Raw genomic sequence first — 21539 nt, 5'->3', positions numbered from 1 at the left:
CAAAAAAACTGCATCACTTTAAAAAAAAAGTTGATATTTGTAGTTAAACGTATAAGATATTGTTTGATTACAATAATTTTGTCGAAAACAAAAGATATTGCGCCAGATAACGCTTCTATTGAATCAGACAGTAATTGCAAGGTATTGCATCAGCCGCTTCCATAAATACGACGTTGGAAGGGTATACACGCTCATTAGTATCCTGTTTTGCGGAGGTGTACGCATGGCTCCATATGTTCAGTTGACACCAAGAAAAAAAGTGTGGCTGTTGAATATGATGATAGGACAGATAACTAATGAGTTCAGTTCCATCTCTCATTTTTTTACAAATCGGAATTGTGAACACTCTTAAACGAGGATGATAACAAAGACTGTGAAGACAATAATGGCCAACATGGTTAGAAAATGAACAAGGAACTGTAATTCTTAAGAGAAAAATTTATGCATGGTTTGGTTGTAACAATCTATAATCCTTTGAATAATAAAAGGTTCTAATAGCAAAATGTCTACGGTATCTGTATTGGTTTTTCTCATAAGTTTATATTTGTTACAATCGATCCTCCTTTTGTAAAATACTCCTAAGTAGTATTTTACAAAAAAACTAATCACAAAATATCAAAATAAATTATGCAACCATAGAATTAACATCACAGTATTTTAAAGGTACAGTATATCTAAAATTACAAAAGACCGACCTTTATTGTAAATTTTTCCGCCACCAGCCAACTTTAAATTTAATTTCACTTTAAATAGTTTACTGTAAAACCAAATGCAAGAGAATGTTATGAGTGACTCCTATTTTTCCCACTGTATGTAAAGGGGCATGTATTCTAAGCAGGTTGTTTCTTTTTTCGCCGTTTGAAGAATGGTAATAATAATAAAATAAAAAAAAAAAAACGGTCCTGGAGGAGGCCTCACTTCACAGCTTCCGACTGACTAACTCACTCTATTGGAAAAATATGTCAATAATTTCTACGTTTCATCAATTGATTGGATTAAAAAAAAACTTCTTTACTGGGAATATTATTTATTTGCTTTGAAAGATGTTTTTAATTTTACAGTTTTCTCCTTTATATTAATAAAATCACTAGAAGTGATTTTAAAAGCACTAGTAAACCGAAATACATATTTTCACAGAAGAATTATGTCTATAGGGACAGATCAAGGAGCTCATTGTCGAACCTCTGAAGAGAAACAGGAAATGTGCTATCCGACTGAAGTACGTTTTTGTTAACCGATATTTGCACACTGTAGCTTCGGTATTCTTTTACATAAGTGATGAGAAATATGCAGTAGCAGACAAGGAGAAGCCACTCGCAGACAGAAGAGATGAGATAATATTCGTCAAACTAGTGGGATAAAAGAAATCAAATTTTTGATTATTTTGCTTTTATGCTAGGTAGTTTGGTTTTCCGAGCGCTAAAATAATTTTACCTAGCGATAAAACATAAAATTATGTTTCTACCCAGGAGATTGTGTGACTTATTAGGATAGATTTCTACCAATTATCGACATTCCATTTTTGTTCGTTTATGAACTCTCTTGCATAATTTTAGATAGAAATCAGCCTAATTTCTGTGCAGCATAATGACATTAAAATCAGTGTCTTACTAAAATTTTGTCATAATCTCATAAAAGGTCTTTGATTTGTCGCATTTTTGTGTTTATTCTCTTTTGCTTGCCAGATGTAAATTACACATTAGCGTTATAAACGAAAATAAAAAATGTTACCATTATTTGCATGCTTTTTAATTCATCGTCATTAGGCGAATTATCAGTGACATACCTTTATGCGTAATTCTCCTTTATGGTCTGAATAAACATTTCGGAAGTTTTCATGGAAGGAAATGACAGCTGGGTAAATACTGGTGATAACTAATGATTTCGTTAAGGTATCAGTATTAGCTTTAAAACAATGTCTACACAGTAAAACTAACATTGAACGAGAGAACACATGATCGATTAGGCACAATTGGATTATAGTTTAACATTTTGTTCAACATTTGACATTCGCACTATGGTTTAACAGAAAGGCTTTGCACATTTTAGAGACTACTTCTATTCCTTGGAATTATTACCAATTGGTAACTGCTAAACACATTTGCAGACAGCGTTCGTATTATTTATTTTTAATTAGTTTGCTGTGTACGAATAGTTGGCTTCTACTTGAACAAAAGAAAATGAACTTTTTTTCGAATAGAAATAAAAATGATTGTAAAATGTACACGAATTCTCAGCTCCAACTAAGACTACGATTTTATCAATGTAACCTAAGACTACGATTTTATCAATGTAACCTCCGTACAAATGAATAAAAATATTTTTTCTAAATAGTTTTTAAATTTTTATAAACACTGCATTTACTATTAAAGGATACTGGCTATTGTGGCGATCACTGTTGAGATTGTACGAATTCTGTGTGCATAGGACGAGTCCACATTCATAAAATAAATCTCTATGACGTCGATGATCATGAAAATTACAAATCCACCAAATGCTGCTGCTGTGGCGAACCCATGAGGAATGAATATGTTTGATAACTAGAAAAAAACAGAGGAATTTCATTACCAGTTCTTTTCATTTATAATGTGGTTTATAATTTTCAAAGGGCAGTTTAAGTTTTGGCAAAGCTACAGAAAACAGATGGCCTTCATTTTGTTTTCTTTTAAAGCAGAAACAATGACTTTCTCCGACACATTATAATACAACCCTAGACCGCAAAAATTCCTATCATTATGAGTTCAAAGTTCTTTGCGGTGGTTGTAAAAAATCTACAATAATTAAACTTTAATTTTAATATATTTTCCATTTCAGTTTGTATTACTACATATTCGTTTCTTATACTTTATGCATTTTGTAAAGTAGAATTATTTAATTGCTCTAATTCAAGTATTGAATGTAATTTTATTTACTACGTACGTATGGATAACCGCGGAGCTTTTTTCAAAACAACTCATGTCCAGTATAGAAAATTTTCAGGAGAGGAGAAAAAAAATTATACATCCGTCCCTAAACACTACTTCCCAACGCAGTTTTTATCGTTGATGGATATGCTATATTTTGTGGGAAAACCTTCACAATTATTAGGCAACTCCGGATTTTGTTTTTAAACGAGCATGACAGAGAATCTATATTATCATATGCTTTAGATTATTATATCAATTTTATAACTTCAATATAAAATGTCACAATGCCCAATATGAAGATTATTATCAGTGAGTCACAGTCGGCTTTAACTTACGAGAGAGAACCATGCCACTGTACATTTAATTGAGATATAAAAGGAGATTTCACATTTTAAGAGTTTAGTATCATTATTAACTTGTACGGAAAATTTTCTATGTCAACGTTTATCGTTTCAGAAAATGTGTGAGTCACTGCAAGCTGTTTACCGTATTCAAGAGAAAATATAGCCGTACTTTTATTATATGAATACAATAAAAACTAATAAAACAATTACACCTGACATTCTCAGAGGAAAATAACATTAAATTTGCGTATAAGATTCGTAATATTCCATTAATACCACTACTGATTTCTAACTTAAATTCCAATGTTCATATTTACTTTTGCTGTCGGACCATAAAGTTTTTTTAGGATCTTATATTAAAAGGCAAATTACAAAAGGTGTCTTACATAATGATTGTCCGTGATGAATCCTACTGGAAAACTGGCCATTGCAGCTAGTGCGAATGCTACTGTAAAACCAGTAGCCAGCTGTATTTTCCTCATAATCTCTACAACCGTTTTACGATTTGTCTGGTTCTCAAGACGAATTGAAAGACTTCGCGAACAAGTAACAACGATCTCTGTAAAAGAGAAATACATATAAATGCATTTAGGAATACAATTCCTGATTTGCTACTCTAAATACTAAATTATGTAGTATCTTGTAATTGAGCAAAGAAATTTCACTGTTCAGTTAAGCTGTTTTTTCTATATACAGCAAATTAAAAGGTGTGCTAGTGTATTATTAAGGTTCCACAGGTTACAAACGAACCTTTCAAGTCTGTTTGAGATTACCATAAACACCAACATTTCTATTTCGGTTACCATTATTTAAATGCCAATGATAGGTAGAAGACTTATTCAGAAGTTCGTATCTCTTGTGTACCCTGTTTTGAATGGGGACCAAGTGATGCGAAAGCGGGAGATCCCTATGCACGTACGCCTTTTCAGCAGTGTTCACTTTGTAATTGTTGTAGATGCATCGACAACTTAAGAGCCATATTGCGCAGTTTATAACATGTCTGTAAACTGCCTGTGTTCTGTAGTAGATTTATTTTCCTGACGAAAAAATCGAGGTTCCGGCATTAAAAAAACAAAGACCATGCTACTCTCGTCTGTGACCGAATAACTCAGCTACGTTGTGAAAAAGACCCATAAAAATTCCTCATGTCGTTGATGGGATTCGAACTCAGGTCTTTTCCACCTGGTGTGGGCGAACAGTGATAATACCAACTGTGCTATCCACGAGGGCGTACTCGCTTTAAATATTATCCATAAGAACAGACATCCTCTTTGATTGGTTCCTAATCAGCATTTTAACTTCTTTACATATATTTAAAAATGCTTCGCTCCAAACGTCTTCACTTCATATATTTAAAAACTCTTTATTGTACTATTTTTTCATTAGTTTAAACTCTATATAAAAAACCATCTTTATTCTCAAGCTGATGCCAATAAAGATTAAAACTACCACGATTATCTTCATTCAATTATTGAGTCAATGTGTTCATTGCTAAGTTGAAATACGCGTAAAAAAAAAAAAAAAAAAAAAACACCTTTCCTCTCAGCAACGATCGAAATTGAAATAGAAAGGAATAAAGTGGTTTCAGCTTCCATATCCAAATAAGACTTTAGTTTGCTTTGGGTTCTCTTGGCGCATTAGCAAATGAGGCAATAGTGAACCAAAATCAGGCCATAAAAGTATACAATTAAAATTTCACTGAACTAAAGAATTAGGTCACTATGTCAAAATATATAACGATAAAGGTATAACAAAGTATAAATTATAACAATAAAAAGGTAAATTTTAAATACGATTAAAAAGGTAAATTTTAAATACGAATAAAAAGGTTAATTGATTACAACTAACCAAAACAGAAGACACGTGATCGTTATCAGATAAAATCCGATTGTATAAGGCTCAGCCAGATGACTAAAAGCGGTAAAATATAAAATACGTTCGTAGCTATAAATGAACAGTCAGTTAAAATATGACGAATGGTTAAAAAGGTGCCACAATTCTCACACACAGGATCATCATTGCCCTCAGCAGGAATTCTATGCGGAGGTGAGCTAGAACAACTTCCTCTCTGCTGTTCCTGCGCAGACTAGACTTCCAGTGTCGTTTTACAGACTTTTATCTGTTATAGTTTGTTTGTTATTTGCCCATGCCAGAATTGTTGCTATTGAGAGAATAATGTAAGGCGTATAAGTTGCTTGTAGTCTGCATACGGGACTAACAGAAAAAAAAAAAAAAAAACGATCGCGTTAACTGGAAATTTTAATCGTGTAAAGTGGTATCATTTTTTTCAAATAGCGGTAACTGAAAACGCGTTAATCGAACTCGCGTTATGCGAGGCCTGCCTGTATATATTCCTGATACTTTCAAAGTTATGATTACAAGTTGACTTACCAACAAGGGCCGCACTGTACACAAGGAATGAAAAGATGCCACTCTCTGGAGGCGATGCCCCAGATTGTCTAAAAAATAAACAAAATATTATTTTTTACTCCGTTGTTTAAGATTATTTTATATTATTAGTAATAATGTTACCAAGAAGTTAAACTGTTTGCATTTATAAATGCAAATAGCTTTTTAGCGCGCGCAATATTTGGAAAGCTGGCTGATTCGGCTACTATCAATTTTTCCTTATTTCTGTATGACACTGGAATTCTCGCATTAAGAAAAAGTAGCTTATAAAACACAAAAGTGCATCAAATAATTATATCTGCTTTGGGAATAGGAATGCGAGAACCAAATTTGCTTTGTCTCTTATAAAACTGGACAGCATTAAAGGGTAACCTTTAATGATGTAAATACAGTACTTTTGATGTGAATGCAGTGAACGGGTTATTTAGCCGACCTCTGGAAGATAGTGATGGTTTTTAAATTATGATAGTAAGGATTCTCATAAGATATTTGAGAAAGTCTTAAAGCAAGGTAATATGCTAAAGACTGAAGGGGCCAATTTCACAGTGTTGATCAACATGATCCTCCTTCTGTTGGGTCATGTTGCAGAGCTGCAGACAATGTTGATTGGGCAGATATGGCTGTTTCTGGCAGGGCCTTGGATGTCGATAGTTCTGCTTCCTCAAGAAACAGAACAATTAGAAGTGGTAGACGTGTTTATCGTGACGAAGGAGAGAGATCTGTGAGCACTCCTACTTCGGTTAAGAGTAAATCTCCCGTTTCAAGAAGGAGAGAAAGTTGGAGCAATAAACATATGAAAAATCTGAGTAATGTATTAAATGAAGTAGAAGTATTTAAAGATAATGATGAAGAAATGAGACAAGTCAACAGGAATATCGAAATGAACTTAAACATTGGCAGTAAATATACGAATCCAGTTCAGGATATTGACAATTTTAATAATTCTGTCAACACTGGCGCTGACAAACGTCAGTATGCCTCCACACGCTTCTGAAAATCAGTCGCAAGATTTAGTAGAAAATGTACTAAATTATGAACCAGTCAAAGTTGGTTAACTCACGACGCTTATCCATACTGATATCGAATTATCGTCTGAATAATGCATTGTACCTATATACCTACCAAGCGGCGAGTTCGCGTCGCATTACCCAGGAACCCCATCAATTCTGTCCTTTCGGTGTATATTCTGTGGTTAGTGTTTTGATTTCGTTATACAAAAAATATTAACACTTTCCGATTATATCGCAGTCCTTATAATCGAGATAAAACTTTTTTTGCGAAATTTTTCTTACCCGACATAAGGTAGAAACGCTGGCATTTCTCCTGCGCTGACAACCATGGCATAGGGAACCAAAACCAGAAAGACTATGAGAATACAGAAAGCAACAGGCACAAAACTGATTGAGTGAACAACAACTTCAAGAATATCTCCTTGATTTGTGCTCTCACGTAAACCTACAAAAAAATAAAAAGATTTAATTAGTACTTTCGTTTAATTGTGTAAATAAAAAACGGATCCGGTTTCATATTAAATACAAAAATTTGTTTTACAAACAAACTATTTCTCATTTCGATATTATACTATACTATAGAATGTAAAACAAGTTCAGATATGATCATTTAGACAGCCTTATTCGTCCACTTTTTAAAGGAGAACAGTAACAGTATTCACCATATAATGCAAGGAAGCCACATTCTTTTGCAGCACTTGGGGAAAAAAGTAGATAAAGAAAATGCAAATTATATGCTTTCTTTCTTACACAGGTCGCTTTCCGGTTGTCCTATTCATTTATTCGAACTGTCAGCTTCAACTACCTGAGAGGGCAATTTGTGCATCAATTACCGACTCGTAAAAGAAAACTTCTTTCACTCTAATCTAAACTTCAACCGGTGTAATTTGAACATATGACTTCTAGGTCTGGAATTATTTATAACAGTGAGAATTCCGCCGTCATTCATTTTATTAATCCCTCTCAGAGCCTTATAAACCTCAATCAGATCACTTCCGAGGTGCCTGGTCATCAAGCTCTGTAGCCCACATAATCGCCGTCTTTCTTACGGTCGTCCTCCTGCCGATCTCACCATTCGAGTTGCCCATCTTTGGACACTTTTAGCACGCTCAGGCCGAACGGGCCAGCCGGGTGGGTAAAGTGCCTGCCTGGCAAATCAAAGGTCGCGAGTTCGAATCCCGCCTCGGGCTTGGATCAGAGTAGAAAATGCAAAAACCTTGGGAGGTGCAATATGGCCACAGAAGCCGATGCGCCAGCAACTATCAAAAAAAAAAAAAAAATAAATAAATAAATAAATAAAAATTAACAACACACTGTCTTTTTTCATATGCAGTCTCCATACTTCACACAGTATTCCAAATGTGGTCTTAAATTTGCCTTGTACAGTGGGATTATGACCTCTCTATCTCTGCACAATAACGTTCAATAAATCACTGTTAGGACACCATGGGCTTTACTGGCTGTTAATTTACACTATTCAGAAAACTTCACATCTGCCTGTATTGTAACTCCCAGATCCCTTTCCTCCTCCTCCTCTGCTCTTTTTAATTCAATCTCACCAAGTCTAATTTATTTGTGGGTTGCTTTCCCCCAAGTGTAAGACCTTGCATTTAGCAGCATCAAAACATAGTTGGCACTTATATGACATCTTTGAAGTCCGTTCAAGTCATCCTGAAAGAGCACTGATCATCAGTAACTCTGCCAATCTTTATCAGCTGCAAATTTTGACATCACGCCTGCTATCCCTTCTTGGATGTCATTTATGAAAATGACAAACAACAGCGGCCTAAAATTGATCCTTAAGGGAACTCACTCCTGACGTTACACCAATCTGAAGAATATGCATTAATCACAACCCTCTGGCTTCTACCCTCCAGCTATCAGAGTCCGTAACTATCGATTGGGGTAGTCGGACGTGCTTATCATAGCTCTGTGGAATATCTTGTTTTCTATCAGTTTTTCGGATTTAATTATCCTGCCAACGTCACGTGAGTTGTAATAATTATTATCTAATTTAGTTATTTGTGATATTTTTATACTAAAATAGTGGTGGTGCTATTTCAAACAGTGAAGTGAACGGCCGTGGTCGTTGTTTTGTTATAATCATGGAATGAAATAATATACGTTCCTTGTGCAGTCTTGTGAGTAATAATAAGCAGGTGTATTATTAGAAGACTGCATTATTAGAAGGAAGGAAAAGTTGATATCTGAAACTTAATCTTGGATTATCGATTAGGATACGGTCAAACGGAATTGTGTTTTGTCTTCTCTGGGCTTCTGCTCAGTTTACTGGCAGTTGGATATCATTATTGGTGAGTTATTTAATTCGTTGGGTAAATTTTTGTTGTTGATCCTACTTGATTAGTGGAAGAATGGATAGAACTCATAATAGAAGATCGTGAGATGGGTGGGAAGGAGGATGAGAATTGCGCCTTCTCCCCCTCTCCCATCTAGGGTTCCTAGATCGAATCCTGATGGGACAAAGACGTCTGTAGAGCCAAAGAAGTCAAAGGAAAGACGTCTAAATTAGGCACTAGTGTGGGACTAATAAGTCATCAAATAAGTAGTAATGTTTTACTACCAGGACAGGGAAAGGGACAGTGTCAAGCAATAAGCCAGAATACAGGTGACCATGCTGCACAGCAAATTGAAGGGGTGCAGAAAGAAATTTTCAATATTATGAGACGGTGAGAAAAGAAAAATTGAAGAGATAGTTTTGGGGCAAGTGATGGTATATGAAAAGGCAGCTAAGGCAGGAGAGTAAGGTATAATTGATGTTCATTCCTTTGCTCATAAAAGCTCGGGATTGTGATTTCCCAAGTAATGAGTCAGCGTTAGACAGTGATAATTTTTTCAGTGGGGGGGGGGAGGAAGAGCACAGGAAATAAAGTGCGAGAGAGCGATTTAGTAGTCAGCAGCATACAGGAACAGACGGACAGATATGGAGACGTATCTACAATTTGGGAGGTTTTTTTTTTTTTTTTTTTTATGAAAACCCCAAACACGAGAGATATTAGAACCTATAGTACTGAGTACTGTGCTTGGGTTGGAGGTTGAGAAGACGAAAGAAGATATTTGTTGATATTTGACTTGAACTTCTGTAGATTGTAATTTTCAGGAATTACGTACGAAGGAAGGTTGTTCCAGAAAACGACAGTTGAATGAATAAATGAGGAAGATGAAAAGTTGGTTCTGTGGGTTTGAAGTTGGACAGTAAATGGATGTTGGCTGGTGGCGGCACGTGTTCGGACTGTTTTGAAAGAGAGAGAGGGAACTATAGAAGCCAATTCAGAGGAACAGTGCCCATGGAAGGATCTATAGAAAAGGCATGCAGCAGAAACAGTACTTCCATGAGACGGCGAGTGGAGAGACTGTTAGAGAGGAGTCATTAATTAACCTAACTGCCCTCTTATGAATGGAATCTAAAAGCCTGAGGGAGGTTTTGGGAGCACTACCCCAGATGTGGGAACAATATTCCATGGTAGGGAAGATTTGCGATTTGTACAGAGTGTGCAGCTGTTTGGTGGAAGAAAAGCAACGCCGAGAGCGAAAGCGAAAACCAAATTTTTTAGATGCAGAGGAAGAAATATTTGTAAATGTGCTTGTGCCAAGAGAGACTAGAAGTCCGGGTAATCCCCAAAAGAGATACAGCAATATCCAGCATAGCACTGACAATTGGTACTGAAACTGTTCTGTGTTATGTGAAACGTGCTGATTGAGGTATAATTATACTGGGTTTTAATTGAAATGCGTACCAGATAAAGTCTATAAACAAATTATAATAAATCTATAAACAATTTGCACTTGATAGCCAATTAAAAGGATTTGAAATAAAAAATATTGCAAAAATTTTATTAATGAAAAGGTAACAACGTGAGAGATGAGAAAAAAAAGCTGTTTATTTTGTATTTCAATAATAAAGTCTGGTGAAGTCGTTTCTTCTTTTTCTTGGCATACAAGTCTTTGTGGTATCGAATTCCATCTTGTAAAATCTGTCGTATTTTGATACTACGTTCAACATCCGGATCTGAATTCATAATCACCTCTCAGGCCACGTCAATCCCCCCAAAAAACTTTCTGAAATTCTTCTGTTGAAAATTATTTGGTTCCACTTCAGAATTGTTTTCCTCTTCTTCATATGCAGTTTGCTCATCAATTTCAAGGAGAGTTGCATCATCTAACTCATTTGCATGTGAATCAGTGCAGCCACGTACATTGGCAATGTCTAAAGTTTTGAATCCCAAGTCTCTTCCAATCTTCACAACATCTCTGGTGATTGTCTGAATTTTCGATTCAAAATCAGCGAGATCATTTGCCAAATGGGGCAAAACATGCTGCCAAACAAAACGCATGTTGGTGGCAGTGATTTCTAGCCAAGATGCAAATATAGTTTTGATCATATTTAGAGGGATAAAAAATAAATTGTGAAATGAAAAGCTATCACATCATCTTGTCAGGATGGAATTAAAAATATTGAACACTGTTGCACGTTGCTGCTGACTGCCCTAAGGGAGCTATTGGCACATATGCATGTGAGACAATAGACTTGGCACCGTAACGTATATTTATGCGTACCTAGGCTATGATAGTGCAGAATATATGTAGAGTAAGTGTCTAGGCTATTGAATGTATTTTAATATGAACAGTAAATTTTTGATTTAAACTTAATTGAAAACAGTGTTATAGTGAAACCCGTGCTGTTTGAAGCCGTGCTAAGCGAGGTATTGCTGTATATCATTTTGCCTAGAAATTGAAGTTTCACCAAAGATACGCATTGTAGCAGAAGGATCCTTTTTGCGAGATGAGACAAGACTGAGTTTTAGAAGGATTGAAATCAACGAAGTTGTCTTTGCCCCACTGGAGAATTACCTGGAGATCGGCATTTAAGTAATTGGTAGCAGATATTCGAGAAGTTGAATTAATTGAGCAGGGCAAAGTTTCTCAGAATGGAAAGTGGAATGGAATGTGCTATCAACGGCAAAACTATGAATAGGATTTCCAGTCAACGGAAGAAGGTCATTAATAAACAAGAGGAAAAGAGTGGGGGAAACAACTGAACATTCGGGGACACCAGCATTAGTGGAGAAGTTAGAAGACGGAGAGCCATCTACCATCACCCTCAGTGAGCGATCAGAGAGAAAACTGGATAACCAATTACAAAAAACATTTATGTTTTTGTAATTGCCAAACCATAAGATGGTAGCTTGTTTAGAAGACCTTTATGCCAAACACGATCGAAAGCCTTTGAGATGTCAAGAGCAACTGCTTGTGTTTCAGCGATCTTTTCCATTGAATTAGTCCATAAATGGGTAACATAAGCTAGAATATCACCAGTGGATCGACACTGACGATCGTTGATCAGACGGAAGGTTTCTAGGTAGTTTAAGAGTTGGCGGTTAATTGATTTCTCCATTACTTTGGAAAGAGTAAAACCGCCAACTCGATAATTGGATGGGAGGGATTTGTCACCCTTTTAAGGAACTGGCTGGATATGAGCAAATTTTCAAGCAGAAGGAAAAACACCTTTGGAATAAGAAAGTGAAAGAAGGCGGCAAATAACAGATGTAAGTTCAGGAGCATAGGTTTTGAGAACAAGTGGAGAAATACCATCAGGACCTGGAGCTTTCTTAGCATCAAGATTCGTCAAAATCTTTCTGAGATCCTTTTCACGGAAGACCACATGAGGCATTGAATGGAGCGTGTTGGGAATGGTGGGAGGTGTTTTGACAAGGTCATTAATACATGAATTGGAAGAAAAATGAGATGCTAGCAGGTCAGCTTTATCCTTGGCGGAAGTGACAACAGAACCATTTGGTTTTGACAGAGGTGGGAGCAAAGATGGGCAAAAGTTGTGGCCAATAGCTTTGGCAAGAGACCAGAATGTCGGCTACCATTAGGGCAAGAAGCAAGTTTTCTACTCTTAGCCTGTTCAAAATCTAGTTTGGACTGATTAATAACTGCTTTACAATTTTTGCGAGCTTTGGTGTAGGCAGAAAATGAAACTGAAGAATTGGAAACAAGCCAATTACGATATGCAACTTTTTTCTCTTGAACAGCCTTAGCACATTTATTGGAAAACCAAGGTTTAGATAAAGGATGAGATTTTAAAGTGGAGTGTGGAATTCCATTCCTACAAGAATAATTTCACTGACAAGATCTGAGCAAACGTTCACATCAGAAGTCTTGAAACAGTAATCCGACCAAGGAAAAGAAATCTCGCAGGTTATTCTATTTTGCATTCTTGTAATGCCAAACAGCAAGAGGTTGGGAATAGCCGTGAGATAAAGGCTCCATTAGAAAAGAGACAATCACCAAGTTGTGATATGAGGTGCCTAATTGACTACTCACTTCGATCGTATACTTAGAAGGGTGGTTTGTGAGGAAAAGATCAAGCCTGTTGCTTGTATGGTTAGGATTGTTCGGTATTCTTGTAAGTAAATGAACAATCTGTGCAAGGTCATTAGTAATTGCAAAAGTCTCAGCACCTCGACCAGCTGTCTCGGTGTAACTAGAAACCGAACCCAGCTGGAGTCGTGAACATTAAAATCACCAAGGAAAATTACCTCACTGTTAGGAAAATTGGACTGGAGAAAGTCAAGTTGCAAAGAGAGGAAGTCAAAGAACTCCAAGTGATTAGTGGAGTTGGGAGAACGGTAGAGACAACGGATGAATTTGACACAATGAGGTAGAGAGATTTTAAACCAGGGAAGATCGAAAAGAGGAGATTCCAAATTACTAAATCTCTGACAGAGAATAACGGAAGGGACATATGCACAAGTACCACCTTTGAGGCAAAAGGAATCATACAGTGAATTTGGGCAACTGAGATGAGCAGTGGTTGAATCAACCGATAACTGACATTCTGTCAGAAAAAGTACATCGGGTTTGGCAGACTGCAAGTGGAAATGGACGTCTTTTAGATTAGAATTGAGACCACGTATATTTGTGAAATGAACTAGGAAGTGTTTGGGAGGTTTAGATCATTCCGCAGATAAGCTTACTCTATTGGTTTGACAATTCATGGTGTATTCAATAGTTGGTAACCAAGTTAAAAAAAAAAAAAAATTGCGGATTATACAACAAATGAAGGAAATAAGGTTACCAAGGCTGTTGAACAGAAAATATATGCTAATAAGGTCAAAGGGTATCAGCTTAAAGAAGATTTGGAAGCAGGGAATATAATGATGGCATATTAAGAGGGGTGAGTGAGGCAAAATATAAGAAATAAGCAACAAAATAAGATTATACTAAGGGCAGGTGAAGGAGTACATTTGAATCCTAGCAATGAGGTTAAAGAAATTGTAGTTACTACACTTAGGCGGGACTTCAGACATTAAGATTAAGGAGGAGAAATTTGATATTTTATGCCTACAGGAGCCTTACTCAATGATAATATCAGATCATCATTGGGTTGTTTCCTGTGGAGAGTTTGTTGGTACATAACAAGCAAAATAAGCCAAAATCTGCAATTAGAGTTTTAAACGATAGTTTAAATGTTACCATTGTGCCAGGCTTGGGTTCATAGACTTCTGCTTGTACGCACGTTTCTATTTTGTCATTTTCTTTTTATATAGTTTCTGTTTATTTTTCTCCCTTTGAAGATATTGATGTATCTTTGGAATATTTGGAGTCCTTAATGTCATTTATAGGATCTGAATATATTATCATAACCATGGACGCTAATGCTAGGCATTAGCGTTCATGGTTATGATACTTATGAATTACATACGTTTCATAATACTTATGAAAATCAAATACAGATGTGACTTTGGCCTCATTTAGAGATCAATTGTCTTTAAATTAAGGTTAAGCACGAACAACAATATTGTTTCACAGTTTTTGTTAGAAAACTGTTAAGGTTGGTTTAAATCTATAATTTGGATTAAGTTTTTGGATTCTATTAATACTGACTTTAATTCAGTGGTTGGTAGAAATATGAATTCCCTGAATTCGGAAGGATATGTTTTTTACATCAAAAATGTTTTGTACAGAGCTCTTTTTTATACTGCTAGAAAAAGAAGGAAGTTATCAAAAATAGTACCATGGTGGAATGGGGAATTGGCCACTTTGAGAAGGGATGTTTTTAATGCAAGGAAACAATATCTGAGACACAGAACTTGGGGAACAAATGAATCTATATATTACAGGGAAATGCATAGAAATAAAGGGAATTTGTATAATAAAGCATTATTTTTAAGTAAATTAAATTCATGGAAAGACTTAGTTCACGGGGTTGGGAATAAATGTTCACGGAGTTGGGGAAACTGGTAAGAAATAAATTTTAATTCAGTCCCTTTCTGCATACGATAAAGCAGGGGGAGGTGAAACCAAAAACTGATATCTAACTGTTGAGCTGATAATAAATAAGTTGTTTGCCCAGGATGAAATAGGTGACGATAATGCAGAACAGAGCGAAATAAGATACGTGAATAGTATCTAAGAATGTTCTCATGCTCAAGATTTATTTATTTAATTAGCAGGAATTGAAACAAGTTTGTTTAAATATTAATATTAGCAAAACTCCTGGTTTAGACTTAATCGAAAATCGCGTTATTATTAAAATGTTATATGTCTTTCCACATTTATTGGTCAATGCTTTTAATAAATGTTACTTGGAATGTGCCTTTCCAGGATTCTGAAAAGTGGCATTGATTAAGCCAGGTAAAGAGGTCACCGATCCTAGAGGGTATAGACCGATCTCTCTGCTCCATAACCTGGCTAAGCTATACGAGCGGTTGTTGCTGCTGCTTAGGTTAACGGATTGGTTAAACTCAAGGGGATCTCAGTTGAAATGTCAATATTGGCTTGCGAAAGAACACTCGGCTGAGGATGCTCTCTAATATTTGGTTGATTATATTACTCAGTCTGTTAGCAAGTACATTCTCGTGCTATACATTGATTTCGAGGGTGCTTTCAACAGCGTGCGGCACGAGAGCATTACTCTTCTCCCTCAGGCAGATGCAGTACACAGATCGTTTATATAAGGCCATTGCTAGTTATTTAAACGGCAGGAAAATTATTATCAGGTCACGGCATAAAGTTTTTTCTAAGAATGTTACTCTTCGGTGTCCACAGGGCTCCGTCTTGTGCCCCATGTTTTGAAATTCAGTGTTAAATATGTTGTTAGGGGTTCCTAACAATGTGTTTAATAGGATGGCTCATGCTGATGACCTGGTTAGAAATACAGGAGGTTTCTATGAGTGTGATAGCGAGTTTATTTGAGTGGCCAGTTCAACATAAAGTAAAGATATCGTGCAAGAAAATGGCGATAATGATATTTAAAGGCAAATTAGACATTGAAAGACCTTCTATTGAGTGTTGAATCCGGGGTGGGGGGGGGTGTTTCACCCCTGTGGAATAAAATTCCATCCCCCGGGGAAAAATAGTAATTTTTATTTTATAAAACACGAATTCAATAAATTTATGTCAAATAACACGAAAAATCACATCAACTAATGTGGTACTTGTTAGGTGGTACATGGCAAATATAAATCACTAAAATTCAAGACACGAAATTTTCAAAATAATTAAATGGGCAATATTTCTGGCTGCACAAATTGTAACTAAATCCACTATTTCAAGTGTTCGCATTTTCGTTTTATTTTTCAGGTTCCTTTTATTTTCACACAAACCATCTCTTGATAGTCTTTCACACAAACGGTCCACTTTTAATTAATTGTTTATATATCGCAAACAAGATTGCAAGCCGCGACTTGGTTGACCTGAATTGGTTGCTGACAGATGCTATTGTAATTATAAAGTATCACGCGGCTTTTAGGGGAGTGTACAGCCACTAATTCGATGGTCAGCAGTTTCCCTTTATGGTTTTCACATTCCTTATTTTGTTTTTTTTTTCACAGCAAGAGTCTACTTGTGGCTAATTCTTCCTTTGTATGTCACAAACCAGACTGTTTGGTCGCAGCCTATAAACAATACATTTTATTATATATGTATATTTACTGTAATATTACAAGAAGATAAGCCGAGGACCCGAATGCGTTATCTGAAAAATTAATAAATGAATTGATTGATTCACATGTAAGGAAAACGCAAAGTAGAATGACAATATTACAATATAGTACTTGCATATTTCATTATAATTCATTATAATTTGTATAATTTTAATTGTTGAATTTCATATTAAACTGTGATTACTGTCAGTAATGTGGTTTTTGTGACCTGACTATTAGTATCTAGATGTTAAATAAATGTTTCCTATTTGGTTTTCTCATATTTTGTTATTATAACATTTATAAATATAAATATGCATATTTTTCAATAAATTTATATTTATTTATATTTATCTCGAATATGCAGCACTTAACCAGTGGATTCTCGGCGGATACCACCACCCAGGCGCCGAGAAAAGAAACATTAGTTTTCTCGAGTGGCAAAGCGTTGCTTATTGGTGGTTGTGCAATATCAGGAAAACTCGTTTTGAAGGCATTCACAGTATGAGGTATAACAAAATCAATGCCATTTCACCTACTTCGGTGGTTTACGACGAACTAAAATGATGCCATGCACTATCTTGTTCGATTACCAAAAATGTTTCTTTATATATTTTAATATAAAAATAACGAATTTCTATATTAAAAAAAAAAAAAAACAAAAAAAAAACGTATTAAGCGGGAAACGTCATTATAGAAATACACCGTGTATTCTTTATCACGTACTTTTATAGAGTTGAAATTAAGAAGCCAAACCTAGTACAAGGGAAAACTTCTTATGCGGTAATTCCTTATCTAGATTCTACTGTACTTATCTAAATACACATAAACTAACCGACGTTACTGTAAGAATTAAAATTGTATATTTACTGCAGTTTAGTAAATTAAAATAAAAAAACTCAAAATTATTTCAAAAACTAACCTACAATGAAGAGCTACGGAAATGCACACGTGTTGTGTCTTACATTGCAACACGCTGTAGCTTCCATTCCCAGAATGCTGCAAATTGTTTGATAGTACATCTGAAAGTGTGATTCAAACCCCCCACTCTATTTTACGCGGATGAATCAGTTAACGTACACTTGACAAGATTCTCCTCCTAACACTCCCCCCATAAGATCCTGGTATAACTATATTTAACTTGTACAGCCACTCTTGTCCTTAAAGTTACATTTTGATGATCAACATATGCCTTCCACACAAACTTCTTTGCTCCCCTAATCCGCACAACTGTGATCAACTTATTGTCTTCCCTCAGGACACAAGGTACATACGTTCCCTCCCTCCGTCATTCCTTGCACATGCAAAGGTTGTAAAACACGAAGTGGGACTGCTTGTTTTTTCCGTTCCTCCATTCCCATTTACACAATCATTTTTCCACCTCAGTTCATTTCAAACTTCATACAACTGAGCTTTGAAGTAACATTTAGACGATCAGTTATCGTTTCATTTTTAACTTGGTAGGGTGTTAGACCGAAATAACATAAGTCGTTTGAGCTAATTTCGGGCAAATTCTGTAGCACTTGCTCTCATATTAAAGAAGAAAATTAAAAAAAAATAAAAGATTCAAGTGGCATTTGGTTCCACTGTTTTAATCTTATATGCTACAGAAGAGCATGTGCTGCATTTTTCTTATCAAGATTCTGCTAATTATTATCTTTTTTTTTTTTTTCTCACAAACACATAAATGTCTACAAAATCTTACAGAAATTCCCTAACGTTTGCACAACACAAACAACAGATGAACTCTGAATTATTAATTGGAGAATCATAGTGCAAAAATGCTACATGAACTGCCACGTTTGTTTACACGGTCATGAGGCATGATGCAATGAAACAATCAGGTCGTACCATCGAGCTTCACGCCATGCGTAATTTCACTTCACGCTTTCATTTCTGGTGTTTAGACGTTCATTTTTTATAAAGCTTGACATGAACTGAGGCTTTAAATGAAGGGAAAATTATCGTGTAAAATGGGCCTTTACTCCTCCTACCAACCCATCTTCGATGTAGTTTTTTTTAAGAGCTTTCCTTCTGATCCCCGCCCCGTGTTCCACGTTGCATGAGATGGGAGTTAGCCAGCGAATTTCGCGGAATTCCTACTGGCTCGCAGCTAAGATCCCAGTCATCTGACACAACGCATATAAGTGGCTGTGCAGAGATGATACTATGGCGAATTGTAGGGAAATCCCCGGGAACAGGCTAGCCGCGAATAAATATGTGACGTCTGCTTTAGTCCTTGTGACAGCGTAATTGGCACAATACATCGCTATTTGTGACGTATTTGGAGAGAGATATCTGAGTTTGATTGTTGTTGACAACTGGTAAAGTTTTAAAGTTCTCTTCTGTCGAGGTCTAGTCGGCTGGTCTCAGGCGGAGGGAGTAATATTTTACCTCTTAACCTATTTCTGAACTTTCAGCACGCACAACTTGAATATCAGCTTATTAACACACAAAATACACATATAGTATAAGGAGTATGGTATGAGGATAGGCTTCTGCTATAGCACTTGCGTGTAGCATAGTGATTATAAACATCATCTTCAAATGGAAAAGCGTGAACACATGTTGTGACGCTGCTGGATTGGATTGGGAAGATGCCAAGAAAATCAAGGGATCCTCAGTGTACAGTGGAGCCTCTCAAAGGCTGGAACCTTTACTCACATATCCAAAAAATCATTTTTATTTTATCTGAGTAAATTTCCTTCTGACTGAAAAGGGAAATTTTTTACGGTGGACTAGAAGCCGCGTGGTGGAAGAAGAATAATGCAACGAGGAAACTGAAGTGGTACATATTTCAATAAACGCGTAACCCTGCTTTCCATCACTAGTGAACCAAAACAGTCTTTTATTGGATGCAGAAGAATGAGTGCAAGGTGGGTTCCCAAAATTTTGGTTGATATTATTGGAGAACAGTGAAAGTGCAGGCTGTTGCGATATGAACAAATAGCCGAGACTGTTCAGAATTAGCAGTATGGTCTCATCGTTAAGACTGAGATGTCAATATACTGTGTCTGTAAATTTCAATTATTTTATAGTCGTTTTACCAGTTTGTTGGATAAAACCAAATACAATTCAACCCTTGCTAGAGACTAACTGAGCTACTATGTAAAGAAAAAAAAAATAAAATAAAATACAGTAAATTAAAACTGTCAGAAATGCATGGCCAGCAGAACAGAGTATTCAATATGCCTTCAGTGTATGTTACATTTAATTAAATATTCAAATACATATTTTGTATTAACAACTTTAATAACCATTTCGAAAAGGTAAACAAATTCTAACGAGTTTAAATTTTTGTATCATAGGAGAAGAGTACGAAAGAAATCACCATTTATTTTCATAAACACTCTGAACTGAAAAACTAAGTAGCGTTTCACAACTGCTAGAAAAGCGAATAGGTTTTTTTTCGATTAGGACTTTTCGGAAATAATCTTCCTCCGCTGTACTATGAGCAAGCAGTAGAGATTACAATTTCCTTATTTAAAAATATACGTAAACCTTGATATTTTTTAATGTTTTCATTAAAATTCAACGCAGCATCTCTCATTAAGTTTGAAATTAGGTGTGGCAACTAACAGCTAACAAAAAAAAAACTGGAGCTGGCATAAATATGAATAATTCCTCCAAAGGCCAGACAAAAAATGAATCTTACCAATTTCAGAATTACAGCTCAGACTCAGTGATTGCTTCATGCTTTGACAGGATGTTTCCTAACAAAGATGATTTAACACATACTTAATTATTGTGCATCAGATTGAGTCACACTTTTACTTCATTTATCTACATAGTAAATCAGAAACCACTGTAATGGTATGCTGTGTATAAACGGTCAGTCGGAGTTCACCTCAAGAACGAGGAAAAGAAACAAAACAGGTTTTTAGTTTTAGCTAAGGGCCAGACACATTTAAACAGAGAGGCTACCAATAGCGTCTCGTTAATGCAGTGGCATAGAATGGAAGTCGTAAAATTTCACGAGGAAAATTGACTTTTCTCATAAGCCCGTGGTTGTTGTTTTGCACACTGTCTCGGGACTGTGATGATTTTTATCACAGCCGTGCAAGAAACTTTAAAAAGGGAAAAAATAATACCTTCGTGGTCCACCTTTTTTTTATAATGAAAACAATTTCTTAACACCGTTCGCACTTTATTTACAAAGTTATTAGAAATCGGAGAAAAAGTTTCTAACTTCGTATTAGGTTTATCACTGCAGCTGATAAATAAGCGTTTACTTGGGCTTTGCATTTTTTGTTGTGGTGTGGGTACTCAATCTCCTAACGGTGCCCATATATTTTTTCCTAGGATGGTTGGGCTAGCTACTTTATATTTTGTAGAAAATTGCATAATGCACACGATCCGTAGTATCATAATGTTCAGTTCCTAGCCTAGCATCTAATATGGTTAGCCTGACTCAAATTAGTGTTAATGCTGGTATACACCGACCTGAATAGTTGGCAATAGTTAGCTGAGGACTAAAGGAGTAACATCTCCTTTAACCCCCAGGCAGACTGAAGTCGTTCTGAGAGCTAAAGGACACTCATTCATTAATTAGATTCATATTCGCCCATCAACATAGATTAGACTACAGCAAAGGTCTCCTAGTCCCTTGGACTACTTAAAAGAGTCTACTTTGACTTTTCCAACATATAACTCATAAAAACAGCATGTATATTGATCATCAACCCGATACTTGAATATGCCTCACAGATCTGGAATCAACCAAAATACTCATAAAACAACTGGAACATATTCAGAAATCCGTAGTTTGATTTTTAATGTACAAGTCTAGGTTGGAAATGGATACAAATTCTTATTATGAACGGTGCACTCACTTTGGGATGGTACCACTCTCCCAAAGAAGGGTTGTGGCAAACTGAAAATTCCTGAAGCATCTCCAGGCTGGAAAGCTGGATGCCCTCG

General features: G+C 35.9%; 1 protein-coding gene across 1 annotated transcript; it reads right to left on the bottom strand.

The window, feature by feature from the left end:
- Positions 1–1083: 1083 nt before the first annotated feature.
- Positions 1084–20375, bottom strand: LOC150077397 (DNA damage-regulated autophagy modulator protein 1-like). The gene is made up of 7 exons (XM_090386872.1): positions 20275–20375; positions 6952–7114; positions 5642–5709; positions 3637–3809; positions 2378–2540; positions 1787–1875; positions 1084–1349 (listed from the first exon to the last, which is right to left on the bottom strand). Exons 1-7 carry the CDS (start codon positions 20312–20314, stop codon positions 1149–1151), a joined length of 897 nt encoding a protein of 298 aa, XP_090242998.1. The 5' UTR covers positions 20315–20375; the 3' UTR covers positions 1084–1148.
- Positions 20376–21539: the final 1164 nt, after the last annotated feature.

Source organism: Mastigoproctus giganteus, chromosome 12 (assembly GCF_048544385.1).
Source record: "Mastigoproctus giganteus isolate SK-2022 chromosome 12, ASM4854438v1, whole genome shotgun sequence".
Classification (NCBI taxonomy): Eukaryota; Metazoa; Arthropoda; class Arachnida; order Uropygi; family Thelyphonidae; genus Mastigoproctus; species Mastigoproctus giganteus.
Note: the sequence above shows the minus strand (reverse complement) of the source record. Positions and strands in the feature narration are given on the sequence as shown.